This window comes from Bos javanicus, chromosome 5 (genome assembly GCF_032452875.1).
Source record: "Bos javanicus breed banteng chromosome 5, ARS-OSU_banteng_1.0, whole genome shotgun sequence".
Classification (NCBI taxonomy): domain Eukaryota; kingdom Metazoa; phylum Chordata; class Mammalia; order Artiodactyla; family Bovidae; genus Bos; species Bos javanicus.
This window is the reverse complement of record NC_083872.1, coordinates 115149929-115176220: the sequence shown is the minus strand read 5'-3', so window position 1 is coordinate 115176220 and position 26292 is coordinate 115149929. Positions and strand designations below refer to the sequence as shown.

At 52.8% G+C, this 26292-nt stretch overlaps 1 protein-coding gene across 1 annotated transcript; it reads right to left on the bottom strand.

The window, feature by feature from the left end:
• Positions 1 to 2713: 2713 nt before the first annotated feature.
• LOC133248506 (1-acylglycerol-3-phosphate O-acyltransferase PNPLA3-like) lies at positions 2714 to 25718 on the bottom strand. Its single transcript, XM_061418805.1, has 9 exons — positions 24819 to 25718; positions 22130 to 22362; positions 20886 to 20951; positions 17639 to 17848; positions 16439 to 16499; positions 13181 to 13381; positions 10235 to 10367; positions 5200 to 5304; positions 2714 to 3699 (listed from the first exon to the last, which is right to left on the bottom strand). Exons 1-9 carry the CDS (start codon positions 25003 to 25005, stop codon positions 3693 to 3695), a joined length of 1203 nt encoding a protein of 400 aa, XP_061274789.1. The 5' UTR covers positions 25006 to 25718; the 3' UTR covers positions 2714 to 3692.
• Between the last annotated feature and the right edge of the window lie 574 nt (positions 25719 to 26292).

Here is a 26292-nt window from a genome sequence, read left to right as displayed (position 1 = left end):
CTGGAAAAACCATAGCCTTGACTAGACGAACCTTTGTTGGCAAAGTAATGTCTCTACTTTTTAATACCCTGTCTAGGTTGGTCATAACTTTCCTTCCAAGGAGTAAGCAAGTTTTGATTTCATGGCTGCAATCACCATCTGCAGTGATTTGGGAGCCCAGAAAAATAAAGGCAGTGACTCTTTCTACTGTTTCCCCATCTATTTGCCATGAAGTGATGGGACCGGATGCCATGATCTTCATTTTCTGAATGTTGAGCTTTAAGCCAACCTTTCCACTCTCCTCTTTCACTTTCATCAAGAGGCTCTTTAGTTCTTCTTCACTTTCTGCCATAAGGGTGGTATCACCTGCATATCTGAGGTTATTGATATTTCTCCTGGCAATCTTGAGTCCTGCTTGTGCTTCATCGTGCCCAGGGTTTCTCATGATACACTCTGCATATAAGTTAAATAAGTAGGGTGACAACATACAGCCTTGACGAACTCCTTTTCCTATTTGGAATCAGTCTGTTGTTCCATGTCCAGTTCTAACTGTTGCTTCCTGACCTGCATACAGATTTCTCAAGAGGCAGGTCAGGTGGTCTGGTATTCCCATCTCTTTCAGAATTTTCCACAGTTCGTTGTGATCCACACAGTCAACGGCTTTGGCGTAGTCAAGAAAGCAGAAATAGATGTTTTTCTGAAACTGTCTTGCTTTTTTGATGATCCAGCGGATGTTGGCAATTTGATCTCTGGTTCCTCTGCCTTTTCTAAAACCAGCTTGAACATCAGGAAGTTCATTGTTCACATATTGCTGAAGCCTGGCTTGGAGAATTTTGAGCATTACTTTACTAGCATGTGAGATGAGTGCAATTGTGCCGTAGTTTGAGCATTCTTTGGCATTGCCTTTCTTTGGGATTGGAATGAAAATTACCTTTTCCAGTCCTGTGGCCACTGCTGAGTTTTCCAAATTTGCTGGTATATCGAGTGCAGCACTTTCACAGCATCATCTTTCAGGATTTGAAATAGCTCCACTGGAATTCCATCACCTCCACAAGCTTTTTTCTTAGCGATGCTTCCTAAGGCCAACTTGACTTCACATTCCAGGATGTCTAGCTCTAGGTGAATGATCACACCATCGTGATTTATCTGGGTCATGAAGATCTTTTTTGTACAGTTCTTCTGTGTATTCTTGCCACCTCTCTTAATATCTTCTGCTTCTGTTAGGTCCATACCATTTCTGTCCTTTATCGAGTCCATCTTTGCATGAAATATTCCCTTGGTATCTCTGATTTTCTTGAAGAGATCTCGTCTTTCCTATTTTGTTGTTTTCCTCTATTTCTTTGCATGTTCGCTGAGGAAGGCTTTCTTATCTGTCCTTGCTATTCTTTGGAACTCTGTATTCAAATGGCTATATCTTTCCTTTTCTCCTCTGCTTTTCACTTCCCTTCTTTTCACAGCTATTTATAAGGTCTCCTCAGACAGCCATTTTGCTTTTTTGTATTTTTCTTGGGGATGGTCTTGATCCCTGTCTCCTGCACAATGTCATGAACCTCCATCCATAGTTCATCAGGCACTCTATCTATCAGATCTAGGCCCTTAAATCTATTTCTCACTTCCACTGTATAATCATAAGGGACTAATTTAGGTCATACCTGAATGGTCTAGTCGTCTTCTCCACTTTCTTCCATTTCAGTCTGAATTTGGCAATAAGGAGTTCAAGATCTGAGCCACAGTCAGCTCCTGGTCTTGCTTTCGCTGACTGTATAGACCTTCTCCATCTTTGGCGGCAAAGAATAGAATCAATCTGATTTCGCTGTTGACCATCTGGTGATGTCTATGTGTAGAGTCTTCTCTTGTGTTGTTGGAAGAGGGTGTTTGCTATGACCAGTGTGTTCTCTTGGCAAAACTCTATTAGCCTTTGGCCTGCTTCATTCTGTACTCCAAGGCCAAATTTGCCTGTTACACCAGGTGTTTCTTGACTTTCTACTTTTGCATTCCAGTCCCCTATAAGGAAAAGGACATCTGTTTTGGGTGTTAGTTCTAAAAGGTCTTGTAAGTCTTCATAGAACCGTTCAACTTCAGCTTCTTCAGCCTTACTGGTTGGGGCATAGACTTGGATTCCTGTGATATTGAGTGGTTTGCCTTGGAAAGGAACAGAGATCATTCTGTCGTTTCTGAGATTGCATCCAAGTACTGCATTTTGGACTCTTTTGTTGACCATGATGGCTACTCCATTTCTTCTGAGGGATTCCTGCCCACAGGAGTAGATATAATGGTCACCTGAGTTAAATTCACCCATTCTAGTCCATTTTAGTTCGCTGATTCCTAGAATGTCGACATTCACTCGTCATCTCCTGTTTGACCACTTCCAATTTGCCTTGATTCATGGACCTAACATTCCAGGTTCCTATGCAATATTGCTCTTTCCAGCATCGAAAATTGCTTCTATCACCAGTTCCATCCAGAACTGGGTGTTGTTTTTGCTTTGGCCCCATCTCTTCATTCTTTCTGGAGTTATTTCTCCACTGATCTCCAGTAGCATATCGGCCACCTACCAGTCTGGGGGGTTCATCTTTCAGTGTCCTATCTTTTTGGCTTTTCAAGCTGTTCATGGGGTTCTCAAGGCAAGAAGACTGAAGTGGTTTGCCATTCCCTTCTCCAGTGGACCACACTCCATCAGCCCTTTCCACCATGACCCGTCTGTCCTGGGTGGCCCCACACGGCATGGCTTAGTTTCATTGAGTTAGACAAGGCTGTGGTCCGTGTGATCGGATTGGCCTGTGGTCTGTGATTGTGGTTTCCATCTGTCTGCCCTCTGATGCCCTCTCTCAGTGCCTGCTGAAAGTTATGTTTAATATAACGCCACCAAATATTTAGGATAGGGAAGTACTATTGCCTGGAAAATCCCATGGACGGAGGAGCCTGGTAGGCTGCAGTCCATGGGGTCGCTAAGAGTCGGGCATGACTGAGCATCTTCTTTCATTTTTACTTTCATGCATTGGAGAAGGAAATGGCAACCCACTCCAGTATTCTTGCCTGGAGAATCCCAGGGACAGAGGAGCCTAATGGGCTGCCGTCTATGGGGTCACACAGAGTCGGACACGACTGAAGCGACTTAGCAGCAGCAGCAGCAAGATGTACCAGAGCACACGTACGTTACCACCTCGTAATGCCCCCCGAAACCAGGGGTGTCCTTGGGAGGATGGCATCCCACCTCGCCCGACACAGGTTGCTTTCTGTACGGAGAGATGGGACCACAGTCCTTCCCCTCAACCCCCGAGACTGCACAAAGGGTAGCCCAGCTCCCCCGGTAAGGACCCCGATCCAAACACCAGTCACCCTAGGAACGTGCCCTGGGACAGCCGAGTGGGTGACGAGTCAGCCACAGATGCCCCCACGCCGGGCTCCCTTGTGGAGTTTCCCAACCGAGCCATCGATACTTAGAGACTCATATCCTGGATATGCTTGAGCTCTGCACCCACCGCGCACACCAAGAGTAGCTTCCTAGCTTTTTGTTAGACAGAAAGATTGCCTTTGGTTTCAGGACACTACAAACTCAGCACACAGGTCATTCTGCGTACATCATAGTTGTCAGCTCTGGCCTCTGCGGGACGTCCACTGGGTGGGTGTCTGGGTCTTCGTAGGAGCAGAGAGCCCAGTGACGCCCACAGTGTCCTGGTTGTGGAGGAAGGCCGTTGGCCGCTTGCTGGGATTTAGGATCTGAAACAAACAAAGAATTCTGACTCAGCCGCCGACCTGCCACTCTGGTCTGTAGTGTCTGTGGGGATGCGGGAGGGGGGACATTGTCACACAGTCTGGGGTGTGCAGGGTGGCCCAGCCCACGTTCACCACCTCCTCGGATCCCCCATCCCCGTGCTTGGCTGACATCACTAGACCAGGCCTCCAAACCTGTGGCCCTCCAAGCGACCTGGACACCTCCCACTGGACGTGCACAGGCCCGGAGGAGCCCATCGGTCACCTCCAGGCATACCAGCTCACCCGCCAGGGTGGCCCTCTGCAGCCACACCACCATCCCCCCCACCCCTGCTCCTGCCTGCCGACCAGCCTGGAGCTCAGCAGCGCCTCCCAGCTGCTATCATCCTTCTGACTGGAGCCTATGAACAGCACTCAGCCCTGCAGTTTCTCTGGAGAGCAAGCCCTTCCCCTCGCTGGGCCAGTTCTGCCCTCTCTGGGGATCCGGCCTCCGCAAGCCCACTGCTGTCATTTCCTAGCACAAGCCAGACCCCTCCATCCCTACTTTAAACCTTCCATGTCTGTTAATAGAAACACTGGAGGGCTCGTCTCCCAGGCACCTGCCACATGTCAGGACTGAGCTGGGGACTCCCAAAGCCTCACAGACACCTAATGGGGTGAGGAGGCTCACCCCCGGGGAACGGGGGAGGAAGCCGAGGTCCACGACTTTCAGGACAAAAGTCCCAGAATCATTGCTGGGACCAGGCCCTTCTTGCTCCTCATTAGCTTTCAGAATTCAGGAAGTGGTGGCAGCAGTACCCGGGCCATGTTAACAGTGTGGACGGCCGGGTTCCAGCCCAAGAGACCAGGATTCAGGGGGTCTAAGGTGAGACAGGAATTTGCATTAACAGACGCACACACATTCACACACAGACACACACGCAGACACACACACAGAGGGGCCCTGCCCCTCTCTCCCTGCCTCACCCCCTGCCTGTGCTACCGGTACCCAGAGCCACTCCCTTTAGGCAAACCAATGCTACCTGTCCACTGGCCCTGCTCCTGCTCCATCAGCCAGCTCCCCCCTCCTCTGCCCTCAAAATGGGCTCAGTGGGGGACTTCCCTGGCTGTCCAGTGGCTAAGACTCCGTGATCCCACTGCAGGGGGCCGGAGTTCGATCCCTGGTCAGGGAAGTAGAGCCCACACGCCACAACTCACGATCCCACATGCTGAAAGTAGGACCTGGCCCAGCTAAATAAACAACTTTTTAAAAATTACGCTCCATGGACACACCTCCCCGGGCTTCAGCACACTCTCTGCAGGGGAGTCTCGGTCACTAGCTTCCAGCAGGTACACTGGGACCTCTGATGGGCCCAGCGGCCTTCCGTAAGGCAGGTCCTCTGGCACCAGGGGACACGGTCCCTGCCCCCTCTCCGGGGTCTGATGACATTTCCAGGATGGTGCGTGAGGCCTGAGCAGATGAGAGGGTGCTGGGTGGACCCCCAGTCCCACAACCAAATCACTTACCTGGAAACGGGGAGCAGACGCGCCATGGCTTGAGAACACACGTGGGAGGTGGCCGACCACAGCCACTGGATGTCGCTGGGCATGTCTGGAAGCCACGTCACCAGTCTGCAGGATGGAAACGCAGACACGCACACCTCGTACGTGAGTGAAGACGAGCCACAGCAGAAAGGACAAGAGGAAACCCACCCCGAAGGCAGACACCTGACGCCAGTACCGTCGTTCAGGTACTGCCAGGGTCACTTCTAACCCCAAGCTGATAAATGCCGCAAGGCAAACCCACCTAAAAGCCTAAAGCAAAATGAGGCCACTTTGGACTCAGGAAAGCTCAAAGGACTTACACGGAGATAAAAGGCCTGGGTCTTCCCAGAGCCCACTCCTCTGGGGCAACGTGGACCCTGGCACACAGCATCTTCTCGTTGAGACACTATCCCCTGCGCCCACATCGAAGGTGCTCGGCCACGTGCGTGCCCGCAGAGGAAGCTGCCAAGGAGGCCTGACCTCTGCCCTCCAGGCTTCCAACACCCCGGACACAAAAAGGACCCCACGTCTCGGGCTTCAAGAAATGTCAGCGGAGGACTTCCCTGGTGGCTCAGTGGCAGAGCCTGCCTGCCAATGCAGGAAGCATGAGTTCGAGCTCTGCTCCAGGAAGATCCCACACACTGAGGAGCACCTAAGCCCATGCACCACTGTTGGGGGCCAGAGTGAGGCACTCCGCCCGTGGCAAAGGTCATGAGGAAGGAGGCTCGACATACGCAAAGGCAGGATCGAGCCTCAGGAGTCCCCCTGGAAATCCTCGAGCATCTACCCCCATAACCAGAGCCTGCCTGCTTTACTACTTTGTGCTCCCACCTACACCTCGGACTTTACGGGGGGCTGTCCCCCACCACCTCTTTCGGAGAAGGAGTTAACCTAGAGCTCCAGTTAATAAAAATTCCTGGGCGTGACAAGAGTGTTTTAACCTACAAACTCCTCTGAAGGTTCTCTAGCCTGCCTGACAGGCTTGTCCGGCCACATGTGATTGCTCACAGCCTCCCAACTGTGAGAGGCACGAGATGCTTTAAACCTTCTAAAAACAGGTTCCTTAGAAAAGTTAGAAAACTATTAGGATAAGTATAATGGGCTGATTAGAAATTATATTGGTGAAGGGTTTTTCATTTGTTGAGCCAATGTTTGTTGCTAAGTCTCCACATCTCCTGCCCTTACACACGTTAAGGAATATATAGAAGAAATAAGTATTATCCTTTGATATTAATCACGTTAGACCTTAGGCTAAGTAAATTCTTTTCTTAACTAAAACCCACTACACTCTCACCCTATAGGAATGTAACTTTATTTGGGTGGTGTCTGTTTTAAGAATAATCACCCCTGGAGAAATAAGTGTCCTGGTTGACTGACCGCTGTCACAAGGAGAGGGTCATAAATTGTCAGCAGGCCCCCTGGCCAGAAGATGATGTAACACCCCTAAGACCTCTGTATACATTGGTATGAAGCACCTGACTTTGATAAAAGTCAGGACAGCTGACCCCACGTGACTTTTGCATAATATCTCACTGTATAAAAGTAGACCATGGAAAATAAAGAATTGGGATCAGTTTCTCGAAATACTGGTCTCCCCATATTGCTTTCTCTCTCACTCTGGCTGAGTGTCCATCTGGAGCGTGGAACCTGCCATGCTTGCTAATTATGCCTGGGCTTCTAAGATCCGACCGGGGAGGCCTCAGTGTCTCCTCTCCTTCGGGAGAACGGAAGGACGCCTGCGGCCTACGTAAGTGGTGCAAGCTTCTTGTCTTGAAGTTTTATTGGTCTCCTGCGTAAACCAAGCTACTCGGCCTCTTTTCTCCACTGAATTTTCCTACTGAGCTATCCTCATTCTATTACTCTTTACATCTTTAATTAATATCTAATTGAAGCTATTGTATCCTGATCCTCGCTGACGCCGTCCCCACTTCGAATACCTGGATCAGCTGGGGCTGGACCCCGGACCACAACTACTGAGCCTGTGCTCTCCAGCCCGGGAACTGCAACTACTGAAGCCCACATGCCTGAGAGCCCGTGCTCAGCAACGAGAGGTCGCTGCAGTGGGAAGCCATGCCTGCACCTGGAGAGCAGCCCTCACTCACTGCAACTAGGGAAAAGCCCACGCAGCAACACAGACCCAGCACAGCCAAAAATAAAGAAATATTTTTTAAAAGTGAAACTGTTAGTTGCTCAGTCGTGTCCGACTCTTTGTAACCCCATGGACTGGAGCCTCTGTCCCTGGGATTCTCCAAGCAAGAATACTGGAGTGGGTTTCCATTCCCTTCTCCAGGGGATCTTCCCAACCCAGGAATCAAATCTGGGTCTCCTGCATTAAAAAAAGAAAGAAAGAAAGAAAAACCTACTGTACAGCACATCAAACTCTACTCAATGTTATGTGCCAGCCTGCTTGGGAGGGGGATATGGGGGAGAATGGATACGTGTATATGTATGGCTGAGTTCCTTCACTGTTCACCCAAAACTATCAGAACATTGCTAATCGACTATACTCCTATAAACATGTTTTTGGTGTTAAAAAGATTAAAAAAAAAAAAAATGTCAAGGGACTTCCTGGTGGCCCAGTGGTAAAGAATCTGCCCTCCATTGCAGGGGACGAGGGTTCAATTCCTGGTCAGGTGCCGGGAGCCGGCATATTGCATACTGAGTGCATACTGCATATTGAGTGCAGCACTTTCCACAGCATCATCTTTCAGGATCTGGAATAGCTCAACTGGAATTCTATCACTGCCGGGAGCCAGCGTGAGGAGCTCCACCCATGACAAAGGTCATGAGGAAGGAGGCTCGGCATACGCAAAGGCGGGATCGAGCCTCAGGAGTCCCCCTGGAAATTCTCGAGCATCTACCCCCAAAACCAGAGTCTGCCTACTTTCTGCTTTGTGCTCTCACCTACACCTCTGACTTTATGGGGGGCTGTCCCCCACTACCTCTCTCTGAAAAAAGAGTTAGCTTACAGCTCTAGTTAATAATTCCTGGGTGTGACAGTGTTTCAACCTACAAACTCCTTTGGAAATCCTCTAGCCTGCCTGAATAGGTTTTTCCGGCCACATGTGATTGTTCAGAGCCTCCCAACTGCGAGAGGCAGGAGGTGTTCTAAACTGTCTAAACACAGATTCCTTTGAGTAGATAAAAGATTGATTAGAAATTGTATTGGTGAAGGGTTTTTCACTTATTGGGCCAAGGTTTGCTGCTAAGTCTCCATACTCCTTACCTACTGTGTCCTTGGCAGTGTATTGATTGATAGACTGGGTGTATAGAAATGTAAGTAGTAGCCTCAATGTGTGTAACCTTGGACCCTTGAGTTAATTCTTTTCTTGATTGAGCCCACCTCACCTTTGCCCTATAGGAATGCAGCTTTGTCCAATGCTTTTTGGAGGCTGGTGCCTGACTTTGGAATAATCACCTTTAGAGAAAGATAAGTTTCTTAAAAGGTTAACAGGCCTCCTGGCCAGAAGATGATGTAATTCACCTGAACTTTTGCATATGATAACTTTGAAAGCCTGGCTTCGATTAGGACCAGGAACTGCTGTCCTTGCATGACTCCACCCCTTCCCCCATTATCCTCTATGCACAACTTAAGGTATAAAAACTACTTTGGAAAATAAAGTACGGGCCTTGTTCACTGAAACTTGGTCTCCCCATGTCGCTCTCTCTCTCAAATTCTGGCTGAGTCTCCATCTGGAGCGCGGAACCCGCCACGCTTGCTAATTATGCCTGGGCTTCCAAGATCCGACCGGGAAGGCCTGTGTCTCCTCTCCTTCGGGAGAACGGAAGGACGCCTGCGGCCTACGTAAGTGGTGCAAACTTCTTGTTTTGAAGTTTTATTGGTCTCCTGTGTAAACCAAGATACTCAGCCTCTTTTCTCCACTAAATTTTCCTACTGAGCTATCCTCATCCTATTACTCTTTATATCTTTGATAAAATATTTAAATAAATAGGTCGCTGACGCCGTCCCTGCTTCGAATACCCTGGATCAGCCGGGGCTGGTCCACGGCAGTCAGGGAACTAAGATCACACACGCCCCAGGGCAACTAAGCCCGCTCGCCACGACTAGAGAAGCCCACGTGCATCCTGGTCTGAAAACGAAGCACAAGCACAATACACAAATAAAAGAAGTTATCAAAGTCGTTTTTTAAAACAAAGGAAAAGGAAGGAAAAACTATGCCAGAGCAGCCAGCCCTCTTCCCAGGGCAAGGCAGGTGGCTGACTGGCAGGGCTGGGGAGTGATCTGGGAGGTCCAGCAGAGCCAGAGAACTGAGCCGGATTTTGAAGGATGGCTGGGACTTTTAGGGGCTTCCCTCATAGCTCAGTTGGTAAAGAATCCACCCGGTTTGATCCCTGGGTGGGGAAGATCCGCTGGAGAAGGGAAAGGGTACCCACTCCAGGGTTCTTGGGCTTCCCCTGTGGTTCAGCTGGTAAAGAATCTGCCTGCAATGTAGGAGACCCCAGTTTGATCCCTGGGTTCGGAAGATCCCCTGAAGAAGGGAAAGCCTACGCACTCCAGTATTCTTGGCCTGGAGAATTCCATGGACTGTATAGTCCATGGGGTCACAAAGAATCGGACATGACTGAGCAACCTTCACTTTCACTTTGGGACTTTTAAGAAGACAGACTGAAAGACATGCTGACTACGTTGCAAAAAAGAAAATAAACACTAAAGAAAATCTGAAGAAAACGGAGGGAAAACCATGCCCGGGAATCTAGCAGCCACACAGCGTAGGCCTCGGGATCCTTCCTACACACAGGAATAAATCCCCCTCCCTCCCCAAAACGCAGACCTACAAGCAGCCACAAACCTGAGGGAGCAATGGGAAAGGAGCTGGGGTGGCCAGGGGCTCCCAACCAGGCACCTTTCCAGGGTGTTCCACGCAGACGCCGAGCTCCACCCAGATGTGCAAGGAGCCAGGCTCTGGGCTGAGCGCCCAGCGTGACTCCTCTCACTGAATCCTCACCCTACCTCCAAGCCCCGAGAGGAAGCCAGAAAGCCACGGAAAGCGTTCACCTCTGGACCACAGCGATGGCAGACTCCACGGGCAGCGTACAGGGCAGCATCACGTAGGACATGATCTTAACTGGTAAGAAGTTGCAAATCCTGTTTCTGTACCCATCTGGGTTTCTGACTGCCTTCCTCAGTGCTGAAAAACACAAGTTGGAGGTCTGTTTCCCACCAGCGTAAAAACCAAGCCACCTTCCCCAACTGGTGCCTGGAATTTCTATAAATCCTACCAATCCTGGCAGCTAAGCAATCAGAAAGTGAAAAAGTGAACGTGAAAGTTTCTCAGTCGTGCCCCACTCTTTGTGACCGCATGGACTGTAGCCTGCCGGGCTCCTCTGTTCATGGGATTCTCCAGGCCAGAATACTGGAATGGGTAGCTGTTCCCTTCTCCAGGGGATCTTCCCAACCCAGGGATCGAACCCAGGTCTCCCACATTGCAGGTGGGTCCTTGACCATCTGAGTCAGCAGGGAAGGAATCAGAAGCTATCACAAATGAGGTCAGATGTGGAATGTGTCTAGATAGCCCTTGGATCGCCGACAGGACACAGGATCCCTTTGAAAGAGTCTCCTTTAAACTGACTCCCTGCACAAGGGAATGGCAACCCACTCCAGTATTCTTGCCTGCAGAATTTCATGGACAGAGGCGTCTGCTGGGCTACAATCCACGGGGTCACAAAGAGTTGGACACGACTGAGCAGCTTTCACTACTACATTTTCCTTCGTTTATTTTTTATTTATTCAATTTATTTGGCTGTGCTGGGTCTTAGCTGTAACATGTGGGATCCAGTTCCTGGACCAGGCATTGAACCTGGGCCCCGTGCTTTGAGAGCTGCACTGACTCTTAGGCACTGCACTGAGGCTTCCAGAATGGAAATCCCACTTCACTACCTCTTTAAATTACTTTTGGAGGCAGACACAATTGTCTCAAATCTCGCCAGCCCAGGCTTCATGAGCTTTTCTTTGCATCTGCAATTGGATTCCACTCTGCCACCTGGGACCCCTAGCCTTCTATTTTCCCCTTTGTGATGACCTCACCATGCCTCAGATCACAATAACCTGAGCAGCTGCTGGTCAGTGCGAATCCTAGGGCATTAGTACCTAAGGCAAGAAACGGCATCCCTTTCATCTTTGTTTTATTCAGCGGCTCAGTTGTGTCCGACTCTTTGTGACCCCGTGGACTGCAGCACGCCAGGCTTCCCTGTCCTTCACCATCTCCCAGAGTTTGCTCAAACTCATGTGCCTTGAGTCAGTGATGCGATCCAACCATTTCATCCTCTGTCGCCCCCTTCTCCTCCTGCCCTCAATCTTTCCCAGCATCAGGGTCTTTTCCAATAAGTCAGCTTTGAAGTGAAGTCAAGTTGCTCAGTCGTGTCTGACTCTTTGCGACCCCGTGGACTGTAGCCCACCAGGCTCCTCCGTCCATGGGATCCTCCAGGCAAGAGTACTGGACTGGGTTGCCATTTCCTTCACTTTCCCCAAATGCCTGACTGGAAACTGGACGGTGCACTCATCTGTCCATCAGATAGTTTGTGATGACACGATAAGATACATCACCTTCAGTGAAGGTTCAAAACTGTGGTTTGGGGAGGAGGAAGACGTTTGGAGGGGCTCCTCAAGAGAGAGAAGACTCTTAGATGGGAGGACAGAGAGCAAACAGCATCGTCAAAGAACGGGCCACCCCAGGAGGCCCTAGAAACCCTAGTGTGTTTGGACTTTTGAGCAGAGAGCACAGCAGGTTAACTCAAAACTCAGCTAGAGGACTTTCCTGGTGGTCCAGTGGATAAGGATCCTCCCGCCAGCGCAGGGGCCATGGGTTCTAGCCCTGGTCCAGGGAACTCCATATGCTGTCGAGCACTAAGCCTGTGTGCCACAACTACTGAGCCTCGCGATGCAGTGACAGAGCCCGTGCACCTGGAGCCTGTGCTCCGCAGCAAAAGAAGCCACCGCAATGAGGAACCTGGGTACCACAACCAAGAGTAGCCCCTGCTCGCTCAGGGACGGCAAACAAGACCCAGTTCAGCTCAGTCAGCCAGTCGTGTCTGACTGTGACCCCATGGACTGCAGGACGCCAGGCCTCCCTGACCACTGCCAACTCCGGGAGCTTGCTCAGACTCATGTCCATCGCGTCGGTGATGCCATCCAACCATCTCATCCTCTGTCATCCCCTTCTCCTCCTGCCCTCAATCTTTCCCAGCATCAAGGTCTTTTTCAGGGAGTCAGCTCTTCACATCACGTGGCCAAAGTATTGGAGTTTCAGCTTCAGCATCAGTCCTTTCAGTGAGTATTCAGAACTGATCTCCTTTAGGATGGACTGGTTGGATCTCCTTGCAGTCCAAGGAGACTCTCAAGAGTCTTCTCCAACACCACAGTTCAAAAGCATCAATTCTTCTGCGCTGAGCTTTCTTCATAGTCCCAACTCTTATATCCATACATGACTCCTGGAAAAACTATAGCCTTGGCTAGACGGAACGAAGACCCAGTGCAACCAAAAATGAATTAAATTAAAAAAACAAAAACAAAAACCCAGCTGCAATGTTATGTGCCAGCCTGGGTGGCAGGAGGGTTTGACAGAATGGATACCTGTATGGCTGAGTTCCTTCACTGATCCCCTGAAAATATCAAGACACTGTAAATCAGTTCTACCCCAATATAAAATGTTTTTGGTGTTAAAAATAAATAGATAAATGAAATAAAAACTCAGCTGGAATTTGTTTTCCTCTGGCCATGACCAAATGGGAAGGGAGACAGAGCAAGGACCCAGGGGGATGGGAGGTCCATGCGCGGAGGTGGGGGTCCCGACCAACCTGCATTGGTCGCTCTGCCCTGTTTCTCCCGGGGCAGCAGCAGGACCTTCCTCCACAGCTCACGGGGAAGCCGCCCTTCCTCCTCTGAAAGGGTCACTGACCACCACCTCCTCTGCACCCCCCGCCTCCCCGCCCCCAGAGCCAGTACCCATGCTGAGCTCGGGCGACAGGGTCTCCAGGACGCCCTCGTCCCAGTTCAGCACGCTGAGGCGCACGTGGTCCAGCAGCTCGACTGCCTCAGGCCCCGCCTCCCACGTGGTAACACCCAGAAGAGGCTCCAGGCTCCTGGGCGCCGACTCTGCCTCTGCGGGGGACGCGCTCAGGCACGGATGGGGCCCCTCACGGATGCCTGCGAAGGGCACGGAAACAAAACCCATCAGGCGATTTCAGGCAGCAGGGCCACTACTCGCCCAGCCACCTGCCCACCCAGTTGGAGGAAGCTAACAGGCCTGTTATAGGTACGCAGCATGGATCCACCTGGGAATAATCCGCCTGGGATCCCCCCTGCTCCACCTCGAACAGGGACCACCACTCCTAACAGGGAGAGCGCAGGGTGGTACTTGGAAGGGGACGGATGAGGCGGGCAGCTGGCTCTGTCACGCACCAGCCGTGTGAGCTCTAGAGCCACATGTGGATTCACGAGGTTCAGAGGAAAGGATGATTCATAACAACTGAACCACTCGAGAAGCCCAGTGTTCCAGGCCCTGCACCACCCACGCAGCTGCTCCCAGCTGAACGCTGAGGAATCAGAAGCCAGAGAGGTGAAGGGATTTGCCTAAAGTCACACAGCCGACACGCGGCAGAGCGATATTCAAACCCAGGTCTGATATCAAAGATGGCACCCTTCCGTCACCCGACCTTGAGAAGAAGCCACAGGTCGGGGCGTCTGTGCTGGCCCTGCCCTGGGTGCCAGGGCTCAGGGGCTGATCCCCGTGGGTGATTCCTGCTCTCACGCTGCGTGGGGACAGTGGGACGGGTAGACTTGGATGCCCACACCTCCCCGGGCTCACCTCTCACTTCCAACCTCAGGTTAAAAGCCCAGGGGCTGTCCCTGCATGCCCCTCGCCTCACTCCCAAGCTACACCTCCCGCTTCGACTCCCTTGCATCTTTCCAGCCTCTGACAGACACACAGCTCAGCCTCTGGGGACTTATTGTCTCTGAGGAATGTGTCAGAGAATCTATTTCCAAGGAACACCTGTCCCGCCCCCATGCATCCTCTGCTGAACCCCAAGGAAGCCAGGGGGACCGAGGCAGAACCTGGCTTAGATCCTTAAACCCAAACCCAGCACCCGTGCTGCAAGCGCCCAGCCCACGCCAGGATTTAGAATTACTAAGAATCAGTCGGCATCATTTACTCCAAACTCCTCTTGCTACAGATGTGGAAAGAGAGGCCCAGAGAGAGAAGGGGCTTGCTCAAAGTCACCTAGCAACTTCTAGAAGGTTCCTCATTGTCTTTTATTTCCAGGTGGCTCCCAAATTCCAATCCCAGTTCAGACCTGCTTTCTAGAACCTCGAACTCTGACATCACCATGCCTTCTGTGTACATGCCTGCTAAGTCGCTTCAGTCGTGTCCAACTCTGAGACCCTGTAGACTGTAGCCCGCCAGGCTCCTCTGTCCATGGAGTTTCTCAAGGCTAGAATACTGGAGTGGGTTGCCAGGCCCTCCTCCAGGGGGTCTTTCCGACCCACGGAACAAACCTGCGTCTCCCACGACTCTCGCGTTGGCCAGTGGGTTCTTTACCACGAGTGCCACCTGGGAAGGCCCAGTCCCTCTGCCAACCACCCAAATCTCGCCCAGGGCACCACCCATGGGGCTCTCGAGCTTTCCTGCAGGACCCGCGCCCTCCCAAGGGCCCAAACTGTGAGCACCACCCTCTGCTCCGGTCCCAGCCACAGACGCCAAGGGCAGGACTTCATCCCCGAGTCCTCCTCCTCGGCAATCTCTGGTGGGTCGTCTCCAAGTCCTGTCCCCTCCGGCCCCTTCCACCTTGCTGCCGTGACCCCAGCCAAACCCATGGTGGCCACCTTGACCGGGGATGTTGGCCTCACCCTCTCTGTACTGCAGCCAGGGGCCCTGGCAGAGCTCCCTCTGCCTGCCCTCACTCCCGCGTCAGCTGCCCTCCCTGGCTCCCTATGGCTGTGAGATGCAAGCCCCTCTCCACCTCCACAAGGCCCAGCCTTGCCCCTCTTTCCATTCACCCCCATTCCTGTTCCCCTCTAATCTGTTCCTCTGTCCCCCACCCCCACCACTCCAGTGACACATGCCTCTTTCCACCTTGAACAGACTACCTGTCTGCAGGACTCACGCTCACACCCCCCCATGCCTAGAACATTCCTGTTCACCCTCAAAGCATCACTGCGGATTTGCATCCTCCCAGGAGCCCTGCTTTCCCCTGCCTTGCAGAACCCCACCCCCCTTCCCCTAACTGAACCCCAGCTGAATCTACAGCATCCTGTACGTTCCTGCCAGGGCACTGAGCCCTCTGGCAGCCTTCTATTCAGCTACCTGGCCCCTCCCCAATCCCAAGACTAAGCTCCAGGAAGGCTGAGGCTACATCTGTCTACCCACTGTGGAGTCCCAAGCGCACAGCCAACTGCTTAGCACCCGGAAGGTATAGAGTAAGCGCTTTCTGAGCAGATAAATACACGAATGTCCCATGAACCACACCAGCTCCTCGGCCTCGGACAAAGACGAATTCAGAGGATCAGTGACTGTAGCAACCGTTAGTGTCCGGGAAAAATAGCTCGAGACACAACTAATACTTGGTTCCACACTAACATGTGAAGAACCCAAGTTCCCCAGCCCAGACCAGCCAGGACCTTCCCCAGAACACAGCTGGGCTGGTGGGCGCGGCCCACACCTGGCTGGAGGCAGCTCTCCTGATGGCTTCACCTGAGACTCAGAAACCGTTTCTCTTCCTTCCTCATCAAACTGCTGCTGCTAAGTTGCTTCAGTCATGTCCGACTCTGTGTGACCCCACGGACTGCAGCCTACCAGGCTCCTCTATCCATGGGATTTTCCAGGCAACAGTACTGGAGCGGAGTGCCATTGCCTTCTCCCCATCAAACGAAAGGTTCACAATTGTTCAAGCAAAAATGAAAAAGCAAAGGAGCTGCCTTCGGCTGGCAGACAGGGACACTGCAGAGGGAAAGGAACCCTGGGGCTGTGACCTCTGCAGGGTCAGCCAGGCTCACCCCAGCCCTGCTCCCCAGAGTGCGGGCCGTGGCTGCCTCCATTTCTCCATCTGTAAAATGGGCCAATGATTTCCTATCTCTCAGGGCCGAGCCTGATGGCAGGTGAATGTGCTGAGCGTTGAGTGATGGCACCAGCATGGCTCCCCTGGTGACCAAGACTGAACAGAAAAGTGACTCAAAGGGCATGCCTGCCGCCCTCGCCATACGCACCGTTCTTCTCCAAGAACCTGAGCGCGTCCACATATCCTTGAAGGCACAGCTCTCCAAGCATCTGTGGACAAACCACGTGACGTGAACCGCAGGCGGAGTCACTAAGCGGCAATCCTTCCAGCAGCGCCTGAAGACGGCAGGCACAGAGCCAGGAACCCCTGAGCTCTGAGTCGACGCCGCCTGTGGACAGGGTTCTGCGCTCCCACGAAGAGGCAGCCCTGCTTCCTGGCAGGACTCCCCTCGAAGGACACCCTCTCCGCGCGCAGCCTGCACTGGCGCCCCAGCATGACGGGAGCTGGTTCCTCTGGTGTCCTTTGGTCCCTGGATGAGCCTCCATCCTCACAAATACCGGGGCCTGATCTGCTTGTCATGGGACACTGAGCTGCCTCCTCTGCACTCAAACCACATGGGCACCTGATGCTGTGGTCCAGCCTTATCTCTACCCATGACGACACGCCTTCACGTACGCTGTATGGCATGGCCTTCTTTCTCCCCAGAGAGCTGTCACTGTGCAGATTCTACCAACTTTCTTACTATATTAGGGTGGTAAGGTCCACCACACTATAGTGACAGTCAAAACAAAGGATTAAATGGGGAATTTCACGGTGGTCCAGCGGTTAAGACTCCACGCTCTCAGGCCAAGGACTCGAGTTCAATCCCTCAAGATCCTACAAGTCTCAAGGCCGAGCTGGGGGAAAAAAGGAAAAGATTAAACCACCAAACGCAGTGTAATTCTTGACCATGGCTGCCAATAATCACTGGGGGACTCACCTGGTGGTCTGGTGGCTCAGGCTCTGCACGCCCAAGGCAGGGGGTGTCGACCTCCGGTCAGGGAACTAGATCTTGTGCCACAACTAAGACCCAGTGCAGCCAAATTAATTAATTTAAAAAGAATCATCGGGATAATTAAATAATAAAAAACAAAACACCCTAATGCCCAGGCTGTGATGTGCTATGGTCAGTCATGTCCAACTCATTTGCTCCTTTGCCTTGGGATTTCCCAGGCAAGAATACTGGAGTGGCTTGCCATTTCCTTCCCCCAACTCAGGGATCGAACCCACATCTCCCGAGTCTCCTGCATTTCAGGCAGATTCTTCACCCAGTGAGCCATCCGGGAAGCCTGAACAGCTGCTGGGTCGCCTGGCAACGAGGGACGCAAAGGGGAGAGCAGCACCCCCAGAACTCACAGCCCCCTCTCACCTTGACATCCAGCATTAACAGCGACCGGAACATCAGGTAGAGGTTCTCTGTGCAGAACTGCATGTTGAGCTTGGTGAACCCTTCGTTAAGAAAGAACGTGGACTTGACTTTGGGGCAGATGTCGCTCTCCCCATAGAAGGGGGACACAGTGATGGTCTTTTTGGAATCAACGAAGGGCATGATATCAGTTACTCCTCCGTCCACGTATCGCTTTTAAGGGAGAGGACAAAAAAAAAAGGACACCCTGTCATTAGCTCTGGGCTGGAGTTCTCTGTGTGCTTCAGATTAGGGATAGAGACTTCTCAGAGCCGCAGGGAGACCTAGTGAGAGACCAGGGAGTTTGGAACAACTCTTGCAGCAAATCCCCAGCGAGCATTTCTGTGCCAGGCCAGGCTGCAGGCTGGCACTCAGGACTGCCACATGCTGTTGCGCAGTGCGCACACTGCATCAGAACAGTGCCGGGTGAAGAGGCACACGGAGGCTGGCGCCTGGCCACGTTGCTGGGCCCAGTCATGAGCGCCCCCAGGCGAGTCCATGTAATTCGCATCCACTAGGGGCGCTGAGCGCACTCAGGGCAGAGTGTGATGTAGATGGCGCCAAAGAGAGACAGATGGTCATGGGTTCGATTCCCGAGGCCCCTTGCTGCTTGAGCGATCTTGGACGAGACACCTAACCTGTGGTCCTGACTCTCTGTCCACACCTGGGCAATGAGAACCAGCACTGGAGACTTAAATGACACGGCGAACCCGGGACTTGCGCTCTTAAAAACTGGCATCTTATCCCACAGGAAAGGAGCATCTGGATAAGCACTGTGAGAATCCATTTTCCTATAGTCCATGTAAGCGCTCAGGAACTCTGTTGTGTCCAGCTCTTTACGACCCCAGGGACTGTGGCCCACCAGACTCCTCTGCCCGTGGGATTCTCCAGGCAAGAATACCTGGAATGGGGGTGCCATCTCCTACTCCAAGTGATCTTCCCGACCCAGGAATCAAACCCAAACTCTTGCGTCTCCTGCATTGGCAGGCAGGTTCTTTATCACTGAGCCACCTGGGAAGTCCTCCTATTAATGTATTCATAGCCTCGAACAACCTTAGTGCCCACGGCCAGGCTGAGGCAGCAAGGTTTTGCTACAGTTTGGATCGAGTCTAGACCTATGAAGCCAACATCTTGAATGATTCCCGAACCTCAAACCATCCTAGTCTAGCTGTCGGTGCCCATGGTGGGGGTGGTGGGGCCTTCAAATATCACAAGGGGGAGGCTTTCCCCAGGCAGTCCTTCCAAAGGGAGAAATGCCAGGGCACACGTTGGCCTAAAATGAGTCCCGGACAGGATGGGGCATGCTCAGGCATGCCTTCAGGATCAGGAGAGTCCTCCCTTGAGGCCCACAGTGATCAGCTGTGCACACACAGCAGTAGTTTCTGTATTGTAGCTGTTTGTCAGCGTCAGATCCCTCACTGGCAGAAAGGGACTTGGAACCCAACAGCAGCAAAGTTGAGATTGAGATGGGTGGAAGTAAGGGACTGTTTTTCCAATTGTTTTTTATGTTTTTAATTCATGTGTGCTGGAGCCTAGGTGCTTCCCACTGTCGTCTTAGTTTCTGCTATGCAACAACGGGCAGCTGTTATACACACACACACATCCCCTCTTTTGCCGCTCAAGGTCTACTGTAAAGTCCAATGACTCCTCTGTCATGTGGGGTTTTCCTCCAGCCTGAACTTTCCTGGAGGAATGTTCTGAGTTTGCTCAGTGGAATCCCAAGAACACTCTGCTCTGACTTTCAGCAGGTTTTGTCTGAGGACACTGAGGCTGTGACTGTGTGTGGCCCACGGCCGGGGCGGCCAAGGGGAAGTGCAAACATGACAATGACAACAACGACAAAACAACCCACATTTACCTAATACTTAAGAGTGCCAGGCTCTGTGCCGGGCACTTCAGTGCATTATTGCAGGTAAGTTCCACAAAAGTGCAACAACTGCACACTATTATTGACTCCCAGTATGCAATTCTTTCTAAGACTTAAGAAATGTGTCCAGAGACTTTTCTGGAGGCTCGGTGGGTAAGATCCCACACTCCCAATACAGGGGGGCCGGCTTCAGTAGCTGGTCAGGGAACTAGACCGGGGACACCACAGCTAAGCATTTGCATGCCACAACCGAAGAGCCAGAGTTCCGCAACTAAGACCCGGCACAGCCAAATCAGCAAATAAATGTTAGAAAGAAAGAAAGGAACGGATCAACGTGGCCCAGCTAACATGGGCTAAAGCAGACACTCGATTCTAGGTTTGTCTGCCAGGCAGGGGCTGTGAGAACCACAGGTGACCGCTTCATGGCTCCAGGCCTCGGTTTTCTCATCTGTAAACAGGGCCAGCTGTGTGTCTGTCCGGCGGAAGCTCCGGGGCATGAGTGAGCCTATTCGCAACCTGCCTTTGCAAGTCGCTTTGCAATGTGAGGGCCGTACTGCTGTTAAAGCGTGAACCGAAAGGGCTTCTGAAGTGCCTTCCTGCTGAGACATGGGGATGTCTCGTCTTCTCTCCCACAGCTGTGACAACCTAAACGGTCTCCAGACGTCGCCAGATGTCCCGGGACAAGGGACAGAATTATCTGACAACCACTGCCCTAGAAGGAGGCTGCCAGGTGGTCCAGCATCCAGCCCAGAGTCTGTAGGACCGACACCTCAACTTCTGTTCTTCCTCCTGAGCCAGTGCTCAGGAACAGCCACATGTGTCTACATGGGAGTTGAATCACAGCCCTGTCGGAAGCCTCTGCCCAAAGCCATGGACCGAAAAAGACAGAGTCAGAGGCAGAGAGGATTGAAACTCTCAGCTCCTCAGAATTAAACCTTAAGTGAGTAAATTGACTCTTGAGCATCTTATACTCTAAGTAGGCCACTGGGCACCTATTTCGGTGCTCATGTGGAGATTATGTGAACAGCTTATGTTACAGGTGAGCAGTTAATTATCCCACACAAAGTCAGTTTTGCTTCAAGAGAGCTTGGAAGGGGTTCAGCTGTGGAACCTCTGTCTGAAGGCTGAGAGGCAAAAGGCTTTCTTCATTTAGGGACAGGTCTCAGGGGCCCAGGGTGCCTGAGCCCAGTGCCTTGTCTTCCTTTTTTTTTTTCCAAGATGCTTAGTACGGGATCTTAGTTCCTGGACCAGGGATAGACCCAGGCCCTTGGGAGTGAAAGTGCAGAGTCTTAACCACTGGACCACCAGGGAATTCCCAGAAACACCGTTGAAAAGTGGACTTACCACGCCTCTGAAGGAAGGGGGGATACAGCCACAGATGAAAGGGACGTAGGAAGAACAACACAAGGCCTGCGAAGACAAAAGAGAGTGAAACCACAGCACAGCCCAGACCAGGCGGCCTTTTACTCCCTGGGCCTTCACAAGCCTTCTACAAGCAAGGACAGCAATAAGCCTGAAAGCGCTGCTGGCAGAGCAGGTGCTTTTCTGAATGGTTGGATGAAGATGAGCCTGCCCACACACTTATTACTTCAGCGTGCTGGCGTGCTAGGTCACATCCGACTCTTTGTGACCCGCATGAACCATAGCCCCCCAGTCTCCTCTGTCCATGGGGTTTTCCAGGCAAGAACACTGGAGTGGAGTGCCATTGCCTTCTCAGCAGATTAGATCAGGGCTTTGCAATTACTGACACTCATCAGAATCACCTGGAAAGCTTGGCCAATCACAGACTCGGGGCCCCACCCCTAAGATTCTGATGAGGCAGGTTGGAGGCGGGGCCTGAGAGCCTGCACTTCTGAAATACCCCCAGGAGATACTGCTGCTGCGGGTCCCCGGGGGACCACGCTCTGCATCTCACCGAGCTAGCGAGCACTAAATTAAGCATGATGTAACACTGGTGCAATGAGAGAAAAGGGCTCCTGTGGGAATGCACAGGTGCTGGGACCTAGAAAATGCTCCCAGAAACAAGGTTAAGTGGAAGACGACACTGGCTGCTGAGAAGCAGCTGGTTATATTCACCAGGCAGCTGGCTCGTACGGACCCGTGTTAAGTGAAATGACGCCCAAGGCATTCTCACAAAAGACTCAGCCAAACCAAACGGCATTTTGATATCGCCAATGATCTTCTCTGTGCTAGAGCCAGAGGACAGAGGTAACCAAGACACGCTCCCACCCTTGTGGGCTTCACTGGGCGGGTCCTCATTAAGGAACAGGCATCGTTGGGAGGACGGCCACACACATAAGGTCCCTGGAGCAGGAGGTTATGAACCAAGTCGTGAAGGAGGGGGAGACACTGTTCGAAGCTGACACTGTCTGGGACACCCCAGGTTTGCACAGGCTCTGGACCAGCCCGCTGGAGGCACACAGCTTCCATCACTCTGGTGCAGGAAGCCAACCTGCATCACGGGCAGCCAGGTTCTCCTGCATCTTAAGTAAAAAATGGGGCAGACTGGCTTACAACAGCCCCTCCCTGTGTTGCTTCCAAAACGAAATGGCCCTTCCGACTCGACAGTACCCAGATAAGCCGCTTACGTCCACGACTTCGTCTTTGGAATGAAAATCCGACACCAGCACGTTTTTTCCGTCGGACACTCTGGTAAGCGAGACGACCATCTTGCCCGAGACAAGCTGGTGGACGTTGTCAGGGAGGTGTCTCTGGAGACTGTCTCGGGTGTGCTTGCTCAAACTGAAGCCTGGGTGGACGATCCCGAATTTCTGGCTTCTGGCGCTCCGGGTGAGGTCCATGAGGATCTGCAATGTCTGGTCTGGGTGGGGGGTGAAGTGGAGGATGGGCAGGGAGGGGAAGAAGGGAGGGGGAGGGGTGGAGAGAGAAATATGCAAAGGAATGTACCACCCTGGAGGTGGCCATTGCTTTGCGGTGGGACCAGAAACCTGATGGCAAGGAAGCTGCCAACCCTCTCCTTTGTCTAGGCCTGGGCTGCCGGATCGGGCCGGTGGTTCCTGAGCCTGAGATGTGGTTAGTCCACACTGATGGGTAAAAGACGCACGGGATCCCGAGGGCTTAGAATGACGATCACAACAACAAAACGTTGACTATCTCACGGGTAATGTTTTGCGTTGATTAGATGTGAAAATGGCAATATTTGGGCTACACTGGGATAAATCAAATAAATTTCACTGATGTCTTTTATTTCTTCCACGTAGTTCAATGGACATGAATTTGAGCAAATTCCAGGAAATACTGAAGGACAGGGAAGCCTGTTGTGCTGCAGTCCACGGGGTGGCAAAGAATCAGACACGACTTGCTGACTGAACCACAACAACTAGGAAATAAAGATACACATAATCCTGTTGGTCAGAGCCGTTCTTGACCCTCCCGGGCCAGAGGAACGAGCCTCCAGAGGCCCAGGGAGCCCTCCCTTCGTCTTCATCCCTCCATCAAGGCCAGATGCCAGGAACCCACAGCATCAGAGCTTGAGCATGGATGGGCCTAACCCTGCAGGGAGCAGAGAGCAAGCACAGGCTGGGACCTGAGTTTGAATCCTGTCTCTACCGCTTACTAGCTGAGCAACTTCAACACGTTACATCACTGCTTCTGAGCCTCAGACAGTATGTTTTTAATGTGGGACAACACTCACCTATATTCTGGAGACGGAGAAGGTTAGGTACACTAAAATCTGTACACGGTCAACCCGGAGGAAGCACCTCGTAAATTTCTAGACTTAACTTTCAAAAACACATTTGCTTATTTATTTGCTGCACCAGGTCTTGTTGCGGCACACGGAACTGTGTGAAGATCTTTGATCGTCACTGTGCAGGCCAGTTCTTCCCAGGCAGCATGCAAATTCCCAGTGCAGCATGAGAACTCTTAGTTGTGACATGTGGGATCTAGTTCCCCAACCAGGGACGCAACCTGGGTCCCCTGCATTGGCAGCATGGAGTCTTAGCTACTGGACCACGAAGGAAGTCCCCAGACTTAACTCTGAACCTCTGGAAAGGGAGTCACTCAGCCCCGGGGCTCCTCTGTCCATGGGGATTCTCCAGGCAAGAAGACTGGAGTGGGCCATGCCCTCCTCCAGGGCATCTTCCCCACCCAGGGATCGAACCTGGGTCTCCTGCAGTGCAGGCAGATTCTTTACCCTCTGAGCCACCAAGGACACTTTTAACCTCTAATGCTACAATTGCCAGACCGTCTAGTGGACACAGGGCCCTTTCATGCTCCATCTGACCTCACTCACTGGCCTGGGCCCCTCTGGTGGCCTGCACTGCCCTGGCAGGCAGTGCCAGCCCAAGCCCTGGTCATCCACAGATGCGGGGACGCAGAGGGCCCGGACACACCAGCAGGCCCTGACCCACTTCCGACTCCACTGGGTTCTCCCTGCACATGTGGCCCCTTTGAGGCCAGACAGAAGGCACATGATTGCACAGAGCTGCTTGGTTCTGCCAGGCTCTTCTTCCAGGTCAGCCCTGGCTGAGAGATGCGCTCAGGAACCCTGCCCAAGCCACAGGCCCTGGGAATGCTCCCCGGAGCTCCCCAAAGTCAGACAGGCAGTTAAAGCAGGAAACCGGGGCTCCCAGACCCTGCGGAGCAGTTCTTGCCAAAACCTCCAGACCCTTTCGGGGGACTTGCCGGTCCCGAGCCTCCCCCTGCAAGCCCAGCCGCTCCGCTGCACCTGTCCTCTACCTGTGAACCTCCTCCAGGCTGGATTCGGCCAACTTCCGGTGCTGGGGTCTGTGCATCGGAATCAATGAAACACTGGACTGTGTGCATGTCTCCAGGTCACAAGCCGGAGACGCAAGGGTTGGCTTTTATCACAGCTCAAGTCCAAGCTGTGCAGACTGGCTGTGTGTCCAGTCTAGTCACCCCCGAGGTCACATTTCCTGCTCTTTGCCCCTCTCCCTCTCGATGGAGACGGTTGCCAGCGTGGCCTCTCTCTCCTGGCCTCACGCAGGGGAAATGGGAACTCAGCTCCCCCGACCGCGTCACGCTCCCTCCTCCCCGTCGCTCCGAGACCACCTGGCTCTCAGTCCCTGAGTACGGTGGGGGGCTTCCTCCAAGCCCGGGCGCCAAAAGGGAATTGAGGCGAGGATGCGCTCCGGGTTTGCACGCCCCGCTTCCAGGGCTCCCCGGCGCCGGGCAAAAAAAGATGCACTGGACGACCCAACTGTTTGCGAGAGACCCCGGCTTTACCCCCGCAGGGCCCGCTTCCACCCCGGCTCCCAGCGCGCGCCCCATCCCGGCGCGGAGCCCGGGACCTACCCAGCGGGATCCCGGAGAGGAAGAAGGCGCAGTACAGCGCGCCCGCCGAGGCGCCGAAGAACTTTTGCACTTGGCGGAGGAGGTGCGGGGCGTGCTCGCTCAGGCAGCGGGTCACCCCGACGTAGTAGACGCACAGGAAGCCGCAGCCGGCGAAGGACAGGCTCCAGCCGCTCTCGGGGTCGTACATAGCGGCGGGAGGTTGGGGCGGCCCACCCTGCTTCTCCGCCGGGCCTGGGCGCCGCAGCCCGGGCTATTCCCGGCGCGACGTCACCGGCCCCGCCCCCGCCCCGCTCGGACCGCGCGAGCCAGCCTCCGGGCGGCCCAGTGCGGGTAGCGCGGCCACCCCGCCCCCCCGGAGGCGGGGGCCTGGGAGGGGTCTGGACCTGCGGAGAAGAGAGCGGAAGACCTGAGCCAGGTGAGGGTGGAAGGTGGAGTTTCTGCAACTTCTTTGACAGTGCAGATCGAGAGCTTCATTGCCGGTTCCTTTTCACCCCTTCAATTCAGTTCAGTTCAGTCGCTCAGTCGTGTCCGATTCTTTGTGACCCCATGAATCGCTGCACGCCAGGCCTCCCTGTCCATCACCAACTCTCAGAGTTCACTCAGACTCAAGTCCATCGAGTCGGTGATGCCATCCAGCCATCTCATCCTCTGTCGTCCCCTTCTCCTCCTGCCCCCAATCCCTCCCAGCATCAGGGTCTTTTCCAATGAGTCAACTGTTCGCATGAGGTGGCCAAAGTACTGGACTTTTAGCTTTAGCATCATTCCTTCCAAAGAAATCCCAGGGCTGATCTCCTTCAGAATGGACTGGTTGGATCTCCTTGCAGTCCAGGGGACTCTCAAGAGTCTTCTCCAACACCACAGTTCAAAAGCATCAATTCTTCGGCGCTCAGCCTTCTTCACAGTCCAATCTCACATCCATATGTGACCACAGGAAACCAGTTAGAACATACAGCTGCCTACTTAATGTTCTTTGTTTAAGTTTAAAAACAATTTTTTTTTTTAAATTTTCGGTAGCCCTGTGTCTTCTTTGCTGCCCCAGGGGACCTCCTCTTCACTGCAGTGCGTAGGTTTCTCCTTGTTTCTCTTGTTGCCGAGTGCAGGCCCTAGGCACACGGCTTCAGCAGTTTGCAACACTCAGGCTCAGGAGTTGCAGCGCGTGGGCTTTTAGGACACCTGGGCTTCAGTAATTGGGATCCAGGGGCTTAGTTGCTCCCCAGCGGGTGGAATCTTCCTGGACCAGGGATATAATTCCTGTGGCCTGCGTTAGTGGGCAGACGAACCACGTGGGAGTCCGCCACTTAGGTTCTTAATATCCTTCGGACCGTGTATTCATTTACCTTTTTACAGGAGGAAGCAAGCTTGCAGTAGGCACCAGCATCTAAATGGAATTTCATGTTTTTGACTTCCTGCAAGTTTTTGCATGATGTCTTCGGTTCACGGCAAATGGTGAAGATTTTTCATTGAATGATAATGA

Excerpts from the sequence above, each read along its gene's own strand:
- LOC133248506 (XM_061418805.1), bottom strand. The coding sequence starts at position 25,005 with ATGTACGACCCCGAGAGCGGCTGGAGCCTGTCCTTCGCCGGCTGCGGC. Across the intron at positions 13,382-16,438 it reads CAGGTTCTTGGAGAAGAACG|GCATCCGTGAGGGGCCCCAT; the intron begins GTGCGTATGGCG and ends TGCCCTTCGCAG. Across the intron at positions 10,368-13,180 it reads GTCGCCCGAGCTCAGCATGG|CACTGAGGAAGGCAGTCAGA; the intron begins GTACTGGCTCTG and ends TGTGTTTTTCAG.